Raw genomic sequence first — 14,823 nt, forward strand, 5'->3', positions numbered from 1 at the left:
CTTAGAAAATGGTGCTGAAAAGTTCCTGTTAAAGTTAGTGTGATGGAGTAATGGCAGCTGATGTGGCATTTCATGATCTGATGATCTGATGTTCTTTTCACACATGCAGGCCACCCCAAATTAGACCTGAATGGATATGGATTCATCATTTTACAAAAAATAATCATGTGTGAGTTGATCTGCAATAGCCTATATGTTGTTCATATAGTGTGCCTATCTTGTGAATTATAATGATTAGCTTAGATAATCACTTCTGTTGTAGGAGAGTCAAAACAGGTCAAACAGGATGTGATGGTGTTTTAATAGCTTATGACGAATCTATAAAGCATTAATACATATTTATTTAACCCATCATAAAGATATTAGTTATTCTTTTTTAAATAACTTAGAAATTGGTGCTGAAAAGTTCCTGTTAAAGTTAGTGTGATGGAGTAATGACAGCTGTGGCATTTCATGATCTGATGATATGATGTTCTTTTCACACAGGCCACCCCAAATTAGACCTGAATGGATATGGATTCATCATTTTACAAAAAATTAATCATGTGTGAGTTGATCTGCAATAGCCTATATTGTTCATATAGTGTTCCTAGCTTGCCTATAATCACTTATGTTGTAGGAAAGTCAACCGTTACCTCTGACATTCTAAAGAAGCAGTTGGAGAGTTGGTGCACTTGTGCTTCTGCAGGATGTGCGCGCACAGCTGCGTCCCACGCTGATAAAACATGACGAGATGCAAATCACTTCCTATGATAGCCTGTCAGCTCAAACTCCATCTCCTGTAATGATCCGTGCAAACTCAACCACACATGCACGCCAGCTGACACGAATCAGAAGACCAGAAACTCACCATCGGAAAGTATTAATTGAAAAACTGGATGCAGTAACCAAAATATTGCAGATGAGTTTCGGATATATCTCAGCGTGCGTCAACAGGAAACGAGAGAAAAGAGCGCAGAACTGACACAACTGAAAGCTACATCCATGAAGGTAAAGCTGCTCTTTCTTCTCTCAGCTTGGTTCTGCTGTTTAGATTGAAATAGTCTAGTATAGGAGTTTGGAAAACGACTTAATTCAGCTAATAACTGGACACCTTTTCATCGCTGGTTGGTTATGGAGACATTCTTATTTCCTGGATGACATTAGACCGATACAATCATCACAAACTGTAATACATCTATATTTAACAAAAACATGTGTGTCCTCGTTAGAGTCATAATCAGTATAAGTGATTTATGATGTTTTCTATTCATCGAAATTGCATTTTTTTTCTAACCAGATGGCAGTTTTGGGCTTATAAAAAAACAACTTTCACAGCCATTCATTAAGAGGAAGTTTAAAACACAGAGCAAGAATCTATAGCGGTTCAGAAAATAGCCTCATCTCTCATTTATTATTCTATTAGGCTATTTATTCATTACTGTCATCAGCGGCTCCACACACACGCTGTTGAAATGTTAAAAATTGCAGTAACACCGACAGATGAAAGAAAGTATTTATAAATATAAATATAAGTGTTCCCAGCAGCAGTGGTTGTGTGTTTGTATACACAAAATGCATGCAATTTTAATGCTTTTTCTCGAGTGGCTCGTCTATAATAGAATATAATTTGACCGATCTCTAAAATAAGTGCTTCTTTATCTTAGTAAAATTGAAGGCTATGTTCTTTTATTGAAGTACCCAAACCTGTCAAAGCTATTAATGCTCCTTTCCATCTCAATAAAGCAAAATGTAGCCTATAGTGTGGCAGACCTGTACAACCGAAAATATAGAGCTATTTACAATTCTTTTTAAATTCAGAACAATTTAAATTTGAATATTTGAATAAATGACTATGTATTAAGATAAATCCAAGCTTAAGGCATACACATGATCGCTATTGTGCTCAGGACATTTTATGTAAATGTGTAGATTTTTTCTTTGCATGCTCTTTCATTAGCAACCCCTAAATACACTGAAATACTGGAGGGAAATGACAGTTATTTGAGCAGCACGATAAACCGAGGGCGCATCTGTTAACCTCTAGAACATGTTTCATCAGGCGAAATAAAGCATCAAACTGGACATGTAGTCTATATTCCGAAATTCTGAACGGGTGAACTCCTGTGTGAGTTTATTATAATGCCGGTGCACACAGGTGGTCCGACTTTACCGGCTTCCACTCATCTACAGCGGTGCTTCAGGCGCATTTAAAAGCATGTTTCATTCACCAAACTGCTATTGACGTGACAGCCAGTTCAACTTTGAATCCCCAGCAAGGCCCAGAAGCACAATTTATTGATCATACAAGAAAATACATGAACACTTTATTTAACGTGGAATATATATAATCAGTATATGAGAAAACATTTGGATTCAAATTGAGTGTTGACCAAATGTGTGTCTGCGCATGCGCCAGTTTGATGGAACGCAGCGCACACACAAAGAACGTTTTTGCAACATTGTTTGATTCGTTCTGTTTTTATTGGATTCTTTCCTTTGTTGCGTCATATTTGTTTTTCCTTTTATGGCTTTAATACGTAGTTAGTTTTCACTTGATAAGTTAACCTATAGGACCCACTCTTGATAAGTTAACCTATAGACCACACTCAGGATCCACAGAGAACCAGAGAAGCAAGGAAGACCAACCTTTGGAAAGCCTTTGGAAAGCCTTTGGAAAGATGAATTCTCCACAAACAAACCAACCCAAACCCAAGATGGACAACACTCACCATGTCGCTTGTAATGAGACTCTTCTGCTCGTAGCAGCGAAGTATTTTCAGAGAATCTCTCCAGTACAGTGGAGCATGATAGGTGCACAGACCTGGGACTCAGACACACAAGCTAATGTGGCTGACATGTGCACTGAAATCGTACAGAGACTCGCGACAAACATCCTCAAAAGCGTTGCGCCGATGTTTGAGGACAAGAAGGCATCTAAGGCTGACATAACTACAGCTGTGGACAAGTTCACTCGCCTAAAAGACTCCCTTATTGGTAGCTTTGCTGAGGCTTTTCATGTCCCACAAGACAAATGTGATAGTGCTATAAGGCTGGCAGAAGTGGTCGAGAGGGAAGTTGCAAAGAAGGTACACTCCGTTGTATCTGTGGCCATCAACAGATCTGTTTGGCCATCAGAGCCTGCCGTTTTTGTCGGTGGCTGCATTTCCAACACGTCTCTTCAAGACATGGTGTCTCATGCTGCCAAATGTCTGGATGTGTGCTACGAACTGTGTGGGCTGCCAAAGAGCACTAAGTTTGTCTCACAAATAATATCTGAAATTACCGAACCGATCCTCACAGAACCAACGAAATGTGAATCATCTCAGAGCGTAATCTCTGTGAGAGACATCCTGGTCAAATGGTCCAATGACACACCAGAATCCAGAGAAAATGCAGATTCTGCAGCATCTGAAATTGTCAGGTCTATAATGCAAAGTGGCAAGAGACCTCATTTTGCCACGAGGTCAATATGTAACATCCTGAGAAAATTTTTCACCACACAGTCTGCACCTTCAAAAGACAAAGCCAGCGACAACCAAAAAGTTCGTAAAAAGGGCTTTATGAACTTCGCCCAAAGACAATTTGAAAAATTGAAAGCACAGCTGAAGTGCGCATCAACGGCTGACTTCCTTGTGAGTCTGACATCGGACTCATTGTCCTCTCAGGATAACCTAGAGGACTCTGATTTTGAAGTCCTTCTTCCAGGAAGTATTCCAGAGTCTCCCACACCCAGATTTGAACCTACACGTTTGACCAGTAAGCCGAAATTAATCAGTGTGATAAAGCAGTCGTCTTCTGGATTTGATTTTGATTCCATCAAAACTGATGTCGACAGCTTGTTTGATCAATTACACCTGCAAGAGAACCCTGCAACAAACGGCCGCAAAACACCGGATGTCATCATGTCCACTAATGAGATGAGGAAGTTCTCAAAGGAACTGATTGATAAATTTTACGACCATCTGACGGCTGGCCCGACATATCAGATTCCCATGGTTCAAACGGGAACAATTCTCTCTAACTCTGTCATCTCTGAGTACAGGAGGGAGGCGGATGCCACTGAGCCCCACCTCTCTCCTGAAGTTCGATATGTCATGATAGAGGACGCAGTGAGAAAGTTCTTGCAGCAGGTAGTATACTGGTTGCAGAAGGAGCCATCAAAAACAATTGACAGCGACAAAGTATCTGGTGCACTAACTGACCTCCAAAAGTTATTCATACCACCGACCCCACCCCGAGACATCCAAAATCTAACCACAACACAGCTGACCCCACTCCCAGATGTCCGAAAGCTAACCATGACACAGTCGTCCCCACTCCGAGACACCCGAAAGCTAACCTCGACACAGCTGACCCCGACCCCAGACAAAAAGGACATTATCAAGCAGGAGTCCCCTGAAGTCACTGACAATCGGACTGCAACACCTTCTCAGTCACGTTCAACAGCAGCAATGAAAAACATCCTCATCACTGCTCTGCTCTTGAGGATCTTAAAGAAAGTCCCTCAGGAAAACGGAAGGGTCAAGGGGCAGGGAAATTTCAAAGACGTCATCAAACGTCTGTTGGAAGAGGCGCAAGATGAAATCAACATCCCTGAAGGTGCTGTCAGAAAAACCACAAAAAAACTGGCAAAGCTCATTAAGGCCGTGAGCAAAGATCTTGAAAAGGAGTTTGGTTCTCCAGAGAAGCTACTGGAGGCTGCAGCAGCATCAGACGGTACATTGTTTGAGGATACTCTTGTGATGAGTCTGAAATTCCATCTCGCTAATCAACCTCCAAAGAGGTTCACAGTTGCCAAGTTTTTTTCAGGGGTGGAAAAATGTTTGGAAAAATGTTTTAGTTGGCCCTTCAAGTGCTGCCTGGCCGTATGTTATGATGACTAAATGTGATATTTTATGGGGTTAATCCGGGTGATCCGGTTTCTTCCCACATTTCCAATCATAACATAAAACAACAAAAAATATTAAATAAATAAATAAATAAAACTTAAAAAAAAAAAAATGTGGTTGTTTTCCTCTGCTGTCAGATGCTGACAAAAGTATAGCTCATCATTATGGATTTCCCATGTTTTTATGAGCCTGTTCAAACTGCTATAGGCTACTAAAAATAAAATAAAATGTGTAAGAAAGGGAAAATATTAAACAATGATAGGCTAAATAAATGTATAAGTATCTGCTTGGAAAAATTCTGACCCTTGGATAAATGTAGATGCCGACCCCTGGTATAAATACTAAACTCAACAAACAATGTTGTTGAATGTGTGCATTAAGTGCATGTCTCATTTTCAGCTTGTTATGGCCGTAGCCGGCACCCACTCAATAACTCTATTAGTGTTGTTTTATGTATGCCAAGTGTAGTGTGAGCCTGCCAGTATTGCTGGAGTGTGATGGAAAGAGACTCTCAACTCAGGGGTCTTGTTAAATTAACTTTTACTCTCCATCATTAATTAATTCCGTCTGTTCGAGGGACTGCCAAGGCTAACGAGGGTCTACCAAGGCTTAGTGACAAAGTGGCAGCCTGGAGAATGAGACTTCTCGGTCACTGCCAAAGACACCAAGAACTCCCAGCAAGCTTGCTGGTGCTGCGGGAACCAACATTCCCACACCAACATACATGGTCATACTGAGGAGAGATGCTGGACAGTGCTGGCGAGCTAGCCAGATGTATGGTGGACTGAGATAGCTGGAAGCTCCGCTTGAAAACCCGTCTGAGGACGACCCAATGATATCAATTACGATAGTTGTATTATCACTCTTTTACATCCACTACTATTGATTTTTGTTATTAATCCTACTATTAGTTATTACAGCTGCTGTGCTATTATTGTGATTGCTTCTCTCTCTCTCTCTCTCTCTCTCTCTCTCTCTCTCTCTCTCTCTCCCCCCCAGCCGGTCTCGGCAGATGGCCGCCCACCCAGAGCCCGGTTCTGCTCCAGGTTTCTTCCCACTAAACGGGGAGTTTTTCCTGGCCACAGCGCGCTTGGTGGATCTTGCTGGGTCTTGCTGGGTCTCTAAACTATTGTGTATGGTCTAAGACCTGTTCTATATATAAAGCGTCTCAAGATAACTTCTGTTATGATTTGACGCTATATAAAAATAAACTGAATTGAATTGAATTGAATTCTGTATCACGTGGTGTGTCTTACCAGTGTCCTGCATTTAGAAAATGCATCCCTTTACATAGTGTTGAATTCTTCTTTGTCTCTGTTTGGACTTCAAGTATCAGGTATTCCAGCAAGCTAGCGAACTCTGGCGAATGGAGCGCAGATATTAATAATGTATACACACAGTATAATAATGTTAATTTTATAGTTACATAAAGGCAACCCTGCTGCCAGTTCTTTTCTGTTATTTTACTGGGAAATTCTTAACAGTGTAGTGTCAGACCATAGTCTACTGTTTCAAAGGCTTGTTCAACTTGCCAAATAAGACGTTTTATTAGGAAGCATCTTGTTGATAAGTTCAACTTTACTGATAAAGAATACTGGCACAAAACAGTGAATATCATGGATATAAAATGTTTTCAGTCTCAGCCTTTTAAACCAAAAGGAAAAACACAAATATATTGTCCTGTTGTTTTGCCTCTGTAGCTTGTTCCCTGGCTGTCTGTGAACTGAGGCGATGGAGAGCCCATCGTCCACAGTGAGGCGGCGAGCCTGGATCAACAGCAGCCGACAGTGGCCCACTCTGGAGGAGCTGGACCCTGAGGGGCCACTGGGCAACCTCCCCTCTGCCTCTATAGTAGACGACGATGTCTTTTCTGACGGTAGGTCCAAACTTAGTGAGTGCGAGGGGTCTGTCCAGTATCTACAGTTTGTATAACAACAGATGAATTGAGTTTGAGGATGCATGATCAAGTCTAGATTTTAGGGGGAAGTAGTGAGAGATTTTGTGCCAAGTTTATTGTCCCTGCAATTTCAGTCACTACAATAAAAGAAATGGCCCAACTGAAAAGTGATACATACAGTATAAAAACTTGGATGACTTCTTCTTTTAGAAATAGCAAAAGACACAATATTACATCAATGCCATCAGATGTTCCACTTTTTCATAACAGAATAAGTCCAAAGTTAGTATTTACATGATGCATATTGTCCAATACTATAACTCAGTACCTGTTGTTACGTCCTCAATATCTGTACGTTATTTATAATTTTATTAAATTGTTTTTATTGTTCTATGTGGCACTGTGTGAAACGCAATTTCATTCCCCTGTATGTAAGACTCATGCATATGCGGAAATGACAATAAAAGCAGTCTAAGTCTAAGTCTAAGCATGTTTGTTAAAAAAAAGAAAGACAACTGTGAAGTAGGATTAAAAAAACATGAAGAATTGTTTGTTTAATGAGGATTACTCATAACGCTAAGTGTTATGTATGTGTGATTTCCACAGGATGTTTCTCAGGAAAGATTGAGAACTGGCTTCTGGGTTGTGGGTGAGTCAGCTCGCTTTACTACTTTTGTTGTGTTTTTTTTTGTAAGATGATATGTTTTTGAGCACAGGCTCTGAAGGACAAGGTGTCAGTCACTGGAAACTGGTTTGACAAACACTAACGAAAGTGGAAACTCTTTGAGGTCAGGTGTTCCAGGAAGACGACGTGGTAAGGTAGCCACAGTATTGTTTTCACCACAATAGCTTTAGATGATGTATTTTTATAGTTCAGTTCGGAAAAAAACATTCGCTTATTTTAGCTCTTTAAAACCATAATGTTAGAGTGCTCTGAATTGAGATCTACCAGTGTTGAATGACACATCAGATGTCTTTCTAAGCCATGACATGATGCCGACAACATTTTATGGCAATGGTGACTATGGTGAAAAAGTTACTGTCAGGGTATAGAGGCAAACATGTAAACAAGTCCTCCAGTCTCGAGACTGTTTCACTAAGAAAGCACACAGCTTAAGCACTTTGACTTTGTGAAAATGTCCCTGTGGTTTAGATGAGATTATTACATAACTAGAAGGAATTAAAAGTTCCTTCTTCCTGTTTTGAAACTGATTGGAGGAAGGAGGTCAGCGCACACAAACTTTATTTAATGTCTCTTATTTCAGTCAGTGAGAAGGAAGCTGGTAGCCAGTGATGTGCTACATACAGTGTGTCAGTATCTAAAAGGCTGCTAACACTAAAGAACACAGTAAAAAGGAGTGGTGTGATGGTTTCTGAGAACTCAACAGGAAAAGGACCAGATCTGTTTGGATGCTTAATGGTGCTCAGTATGTGAACCTTTCTACAAGAGGAAGTTGACGAAACATCAGCAGCCTGTTGTAGGGAGACAATCTCACAAGCGTGCACTGTAGCTAGGCTGCTATCGTTCTCCAGATGAGGCCATCTATGCAAAGATCGCAATGAATTATTTGATAGAAGAAGCATGCAAATGACATGGTGTGTGTGTTTGTGTGTGTTTGTGTGTGTTTACTGTATGTGTTAAATATTGGGATATATGTTACAGGTCAGAGGCCTCCACAGAGAAGACCGGTCAGCTGAGTTTTGGTGAGTATGAACTGAAACATGAATAACAATGGACCATTTACCAAATCTGTGATACACTAATGATATTTACTGTAGAATAAATGCAAATAAACTCAAAAAGAGAGTTGCAAAAAAGTACTTAAACCCCGTCCATACACACCAGCAGTGGTGGAGGAAGTATCCAGGTCCTTTACTTAAAGTGGCAGTGTGTAGAATTGGAGAAAATATGATTTAAAAAACGTATTTTTATAAAGTGGTCACTATATCCTGACAGTAGTGCATGAGTCAGGTAATCTGAAACAAATAATGTGCCTCTGTGACCTCCGGTAAGGAGGACCACAAGAGTCACGTAATTAGTAATACAGCATTTAATTAATTAATAACTAATTGTTCAATAAAGATAGGCTTTAATAAATGTTTTTACAAATTACTTTATTAATCTATGAATACATGGACAAAATTACAAAGTATTTAATTATTTGACATTTTAATGGGCAATAAAAAGAAGAACTTTCAAAAGAATTTACAAATGAAATATTAATCTATCAATAAATAGTTCAATTAAAAAGGGATTTATAAAAACACCATAAAACAGTTAATAAACACATCATTTAAGAATACATTAATTAATTTATAAATAAATAAATAAATAATCTCTCTCAGAACACTTGAATTACAATATGCTGAAAGGTTATTATGGAATTTTTGCCCAATGATGCCAAAAATATTCTGACAACTGCAGGTTTAAGTAAAAGTAGCATTACTGCAATATACAAATACTCCATTCCAGCAAAGTACAAGTACAATATTTCCCTTTGAATTGTAGTTCAGTAGAAGTATAAAGTAGCATGGAATGGAAATACAAGCACTTCAAATCTATACATAAGTAAAGTATTCAAGTAAATATACTTATTTTCCCACCAATGACACATACAAGCAATATTTCAAAACAGGGATTTGTCCGTTCTTCAGTTGGTAACTTCAGAAAAGTAGGATATAATGTCTATGTCCAATGTCTTTTCTTCAGAGTCTGTGCTGAAAGCTGGCAACTGTGACGATGAGCTGAGGCTTGGTGCTGATGGTAAGTACACACACACACACACAAAGGACAGTAACAAAGCAGGCAGTGTCCTTATAGGAAAATGAGGTGTGCATCATGAATATTTTTTTTATCTGCTCGAGCTCATGTTTCTTCTGTTTGTAATAGTGGTGTCAGAGACTGACTCATCTGTGAGTATCAACTGTAATAAGTCAGAGAAATTTCCAGTATTACGCAGTATCTGCCAAGGAGGATACTTTTTGAGAAGGGGAAGTGGAGGGAAGAAAGTTAAGGGTCCATAAAAGATTTTTTATTTGAAATGTAACCACACTTACACATATACACGTACAGTATTTAAATTAGAATATAAATATAATTGTTATTTTATGGTCAAAACATCAAATTATTTCACAATTTAAGTAGTAAGACTAATATCTTTGGGCATAGCAGTAGGGTAAAAGAATTGCATAATGTCTTTCATTTTGTCACATAGGGCCTTTAAACCTTCAGTAGGCAGAAGGTTTTTGGCAAAAATTCCATAATAACCTTTCAGCATATTGTAATTCAAGTGTTCTGAGAGATAACTAGACTTCTGCACCTCCTCATGGCTCTGTTTTCAGGCTTTAAGAAAATCTAGCCCGTGATGGGAGACTTTGGCCAATCACAGGTCATTTCAGAGAGAGAGAGCGTTCCTATTGGCTGTTCATTTAACGGAGGCAGCTGTCAATCACTCGCAAACTCCAATCAAACGGTCAAACTAGGCAGCGCTGATCAAATATGAATCAATATTCTGTTAATGTAATACCTGTTTCTCGCCTCAGATGTTTTCAGAAACATCTTGTAGTGTACTGTTTAGCTGTAAAATGAGAAAGTTTGCTCCGGCTGGTGGGAGGTGCTTGGTAATTTCTCAACTGATCTCAACATAACTGCCGGGTCACAAACTTTCTCATTATAGGGATATAGGGTAACTCACCCAACAAATAAACTGTGAAACCCACATTCAGATGCATATCAACATATTCCTTTTTTACTCTGAAATGATTTCTTTTTTCGTTTCAGCCTCTTTGTTAAACGGTGGAGAGTTTACATTTGCAGCTGGGTAAGTAGCAACTGTACTCCCATAGTTACAGCAACAATGAAACAACAAGAAACGAGGAATGTTGTGCTATTGAATTAGTGAATATTAGTTAATATGAATTCATGTTGCTTTAATCGTTATACTGACTGTATTTTTTAACTTAATTTCCTATTCATATAGGAGAGAGATGAACTATCTTTGGTGTTTCTCACGTTTCAGTCAGATTTAGAGGCATAGGAGCTACACTTCCAGCCCAAAATGCATGTTCAATTTAACTCCCCCACCGCACCACACTAACAGACGAGTCTCTTGGCTGATATCTTTAGGTCCTGCTTGCACCCTTGCATACTGAGGCTGTTTCTATTGAATATGTAAATGAGATAGCACTCATTTATCACTTGATTGTAGGATGCACACTTTTTGAGTTCTGAAAGACTATTTGAAGATGTAACTTTCTGAATTTACTAAATCAATAAGAATAAGAATGGACTGTTTTTTTTTTCTTCTCATGAAGTGTCGCACAGCATCCTTCCTCCAAACAACGTCCCAGCAGACTCACCAGGTCAGTGGACAACCGCTTCCTCAGCTCAAAATGAACAGATCAAAATGTAGTACAAATTATCTTCATATGACCTACCTACTGAAGCTTTAATATGCATTATAACTTTTCATGTCTCATTCATAGTACCCCTCGTCAGGGACTATGTCTTCCGTCACTGAACTTGGGCCACAGCATGGCCTCCAGCTGCCTCTCCTCCTCCACCTGTAAAACTACATCAAGGTGAGGCTTCAGCACTTTTAAAAGGTTTATTATTATTTCTGTGAAAACTAATAACTAGGCTCTTGAGTGACCTTCTTGACAAGTTGCAGGTTTCCAAATCAGTTTTCCTCCTTAACATTTATGATTTTCTGGCCTGTTTATACCTGAATAATAAATGTTTATATATTTATTCTATTCTATCCTTTTGTTTGTTCTTTATTTATTCTATTTATCATTTGTATTTATTGGTCCCATGTTTCATTATTTTGTAAAGCACTTTCTATCTCTCAATGAGCATTACACCTGCTTAAATTGTATTGTATAATTTGCCTTTACAAAATTTGGGCTTTACAAAAACCTCTTAACAGGAAAAAAAACTTTATCTTTCCTTCTTTTTCTCTAGTATATCAGAGGTCCTGCAGTTGTGTTCGGAGGATGCGGAGGAGACACTGTACGAGCTGGGTTTCGGCTGCGATGAGCCGCAGGTCACTGTTCGCATCCCGCCTCGCTTCTTCACCTTCCCCTCTCTGTCTCAGGGCATCAACTTCCGCCTCTTCCTGGACTCACAGCTACGGCGGATACGAGAAGAGGACCCCAGCCTCTCTCTTGCTAGTAAGACTATGGAGATATTAAATCACTCTGCTGTAGGTTATCTTTGTCATGTGAATTGTAGCCTTCGATATTGTTTGATGTGTGAGAAGGTGAAATAAATCTGGGATGTAGCAAATGAGATCCATGTTACCTGTTTGAATTTACATTTAATTTTTCCCACAGGTCGTTTCAGACAAGTCCAAGTGCTCACAGCCATGGCCAACGCTTTCTACTCCCTCTACTCTCACGTGTCCCGCACTCCTCTACAGAAACTGGCTACACCAGAGTTCAACTTCTCCTCGTCACCCGTGGAGAGGATGGAGCGTTTCAGGAGCAACATCCGAAGTGAGCCACGCTCTCCGGTGGAGAGGCTGAAGGACACCGTCTCCAAGATGTGTCTCTACACAGGCTATCCTCGCGGGTCAGACTCCACCTCTCCACAGCTATCACCCAGAAAAAGTTCCACCCTCCCTGAAGTTGTGGATATAGTCCTGGATAAAGTCAAGAATGGGGCAACCAAGAAACTGGATTTGGGGGAATATGATAGGAGTAATTCAGAGGTGGATGCTAGGCTGGCCGTGGATGGTGATAAATCTTGTGACAGTGGGAAAGAGGAGCAGACACAGCAGACCGTGGCGGACATTCTCCAAAATGGAAATAAGATCTGTCACAAGGAGACGCAGGGCAGCAACCAAACAGATAATAATGATGTTGATGAAATCAACATCAAACCAGCAGACCTTGACAGCAGGACTCCCAGTGTAAGAACATCTGTAGCGTCATCATTATCAGGAGAAACTGTGATAGAAACAGATTACCACTTATTTTCAATTCAAAGTGACACAAAGACTGCTGATCCGAAACCGGTCGCCAAGGTTACATACGATCTAATCTGCCCGCAGATAGTCGAGAGTGTACACCAGGCGCCTTTCTGCTCTCAACACACACATAGTCCAAAAACAAACACTTTACCGCCTCTCTCCTCTGAGACACTAAGCACAGATACATCATGTCCTGGATCACATAAACCCGCTATCTCTGAACCTGATGCCAGACAGCCGGATGCATCCAGATCACTTCCTGTCCCGGCCCCTAGTGGCAGCTACACCACGTGCTGCATCACTGTGACTGGCTGGGAGGGTGACAACGTCTCTTCCTGCTCTCCAAACACACCAGATTCAGGTCACACTTCCACCGTCCCACCTGTCCAGACATGCGAGGAGTCATTTAACGAGGGGAAAAGCTGGTACCTGAAGCCAAAGACACATCGGGGCCTGGCGCACGACTCCAATAACCTGCAACAGGTTAACTCCTTTGAGCTGGAGGAGGTACGGTAGTGACAATAGTATTTTTTTTAAGTATAAATTGCAATAATAAAAAGACAAATTACAACATTTCTCCAGATAAAGTAGTATTTTACTTCTATAGCTCCATTTGGAAATAATTAATCACATAAGCAAGGATAATAAGTTGAGTTAGCAGAAAATAGGACGAACATTTTCTGGTTGACTCAACATGGCAATTTAACATGTATGACATACAGTATATCATATATACTTTGTTTCTATAGGTGCATAGTGCAGGAGAGGAAGACGTTGGACAGTCTGAATCTACAAGAACAACAACCTCCCCGTTGTCCAAAAAACTTCAATACAAAGGTATATTTCATATGACCACAGGTCATACAGTAGGTAGCAGTTATAGCTGTTGTTTTAGTACACTTTGGCAGACATGTTTTACAGGCCCTTACCGAAAATAAGTTTATTCAAGTGTGCTATTAGTATACTTCTTTTAAATACAAGAAGTATACTTGTATACTTTCAGTATACTTTTTATGTACTTATCAGAGATATACTTAACAAAAGTATACATAAGTATACTTGGCTTATACTGACAGGTATACAGAAGGGTCTAAGTATACTTGGCTCATACTGACAAGTATACAGAAAAGTCTAAGTACACGGTTGCTGACCTCACTGCAAAAACAGCATCCACACAGTTCAAACGGCTATAAATGTGTGAAGAAAAGTGTGTTTTCAGTCAGCGCTGTAACAGTTTACACAAATACGTTTTTAGAAAACAGATTTGTGTGTGTACAAAACTTGAACATTTTACTCACTGTATAGGTATCGTAATGAGGTCAGACATGACGTGAGGAACTGAATAAGTGAGAGACATTCGTATAGAAAAGGATGTGTGTAGTGTACACGTCATTGTGCGGGTATCTTTGTCACCAGGGACATACTGTATGTGCCTTTGTGTGTCTATTCAGGTCAGACTCGGCTGCATGTGTGCACTGGCACACAGTGCATGGAGTTGTTACCTGACTGTGTTTGTGTGTCCTTGTGTAGGTGAGGTGGTCCGGGGCGACAGCATGCAGTCAGACAGCAGCGGCTACGCAGATGAAGAACTCAGCTCCTCATCGAACACACAAAGCAGATGACAGAAAACCATGTACACAATGTTAAAAAGTAGTTTTTCTCCCCAGTGCTCATACTGACGGCAGAGATAACACTTCATTTTACAGGTCCGCAAATTTCATGGTAATTAGATGATAAATAGCAAGTAACCTATTTGAAATTTCTTTGGAATTACTGCAAATTACTCCAATATTTACTTCAAAATGTTTCGAAAAATTACTTTATTATAAACATGATTTAATAATTATATGCTGAAATGGCCTATCATGTCAAAATAGGGCCCTTAGGCTTGAAAAGTGGCTGTGCGCTGCTCTTCATCGGAGGTGGAAAACCAAAACTAATAGAAGACACTTCTGATCAGACACAAATCTCACCATTGTGTGACTTATTGTCGACACAAATACTATTTCAAAAAAGAAATTTCAAATAATTTATTTACTAATTATTATCTATTTACCAGCAGACATGGAAATAAAGCATATCA

General features: G+C 39.8%; 1 protein-coding gene across 3 annotated transcripts; it reads left to right on the forward strand.

The window, feature by feature from the left end:
* Window positions 1-583: 583 nt before the first annotated feature.
* On the forward strand, window positions 584-14,547 carry tespa1 (thymocyte expressed, positive selection associated 1). 3 transcript variants are annotated; one of them, XM_037779196.1, is made up of 12 exons: window positions 584-990; window positions 6,572-6,747; window positions 7,375-7,417; window positions 8,432-8,472; window positions 9,479-9,532; window positions 10,550-10,589; window positions 11,083-11,130; window positions 11,254-11,349; window positions 11,732-11,940; window positions 12,103-13,247; window positions 13,490-13,577; window positions 14,271-14,547. In XM_037779196.1, exons 2-12 carry the CDS (start codon window positions 6,603-6,605, stop codon window positions 14,360-14,362), a joined length of 2,001 nt encoding a protein of 666 aa, XP_037635124.1. In that variant the 5' UTR covers window positions 584-990; window positions 6,572-6,602; the 3' UTR covers window positions 14,363-14,547. The 3 variants fall into 3 exon arrangements, with proteins under 3 accessions (XP_037635124.1, XP_037635123.1, XP_037635125.1); XM_037779197.1 differs by lacking the exon at window positions 584-990 and adding an exon at window positions 4,592-4,698; XM_037779195.1 differs by lacking the exons at window positions 584-990; window positions 7,375-7,417; window positions 8,432-8,472; ... (6 more) ...; window positions 13,490-13,577; window positions 14,271-14,547 and adding an exon at window positions 2,552-4,698.
* Window positions 14,548-14,823: the final 276 nt, after the last annotated feature.

The sequence above is a fragment of the Sebastes umbrosus genome, chromosome 1, assembly GCF_015220745.1.
Source record: "Sebastes umbrosus isolate fSebUmb1 chromosome 1, fSebUmb1.pri, whole genome shotgun sequence".
NCBI classification, from domain to species: Eukaryota; Metazoa; Chordata; class Actinopteri; order Perciformes; family Sebastidae; genus Sebastes; species Sebastes umbrosus.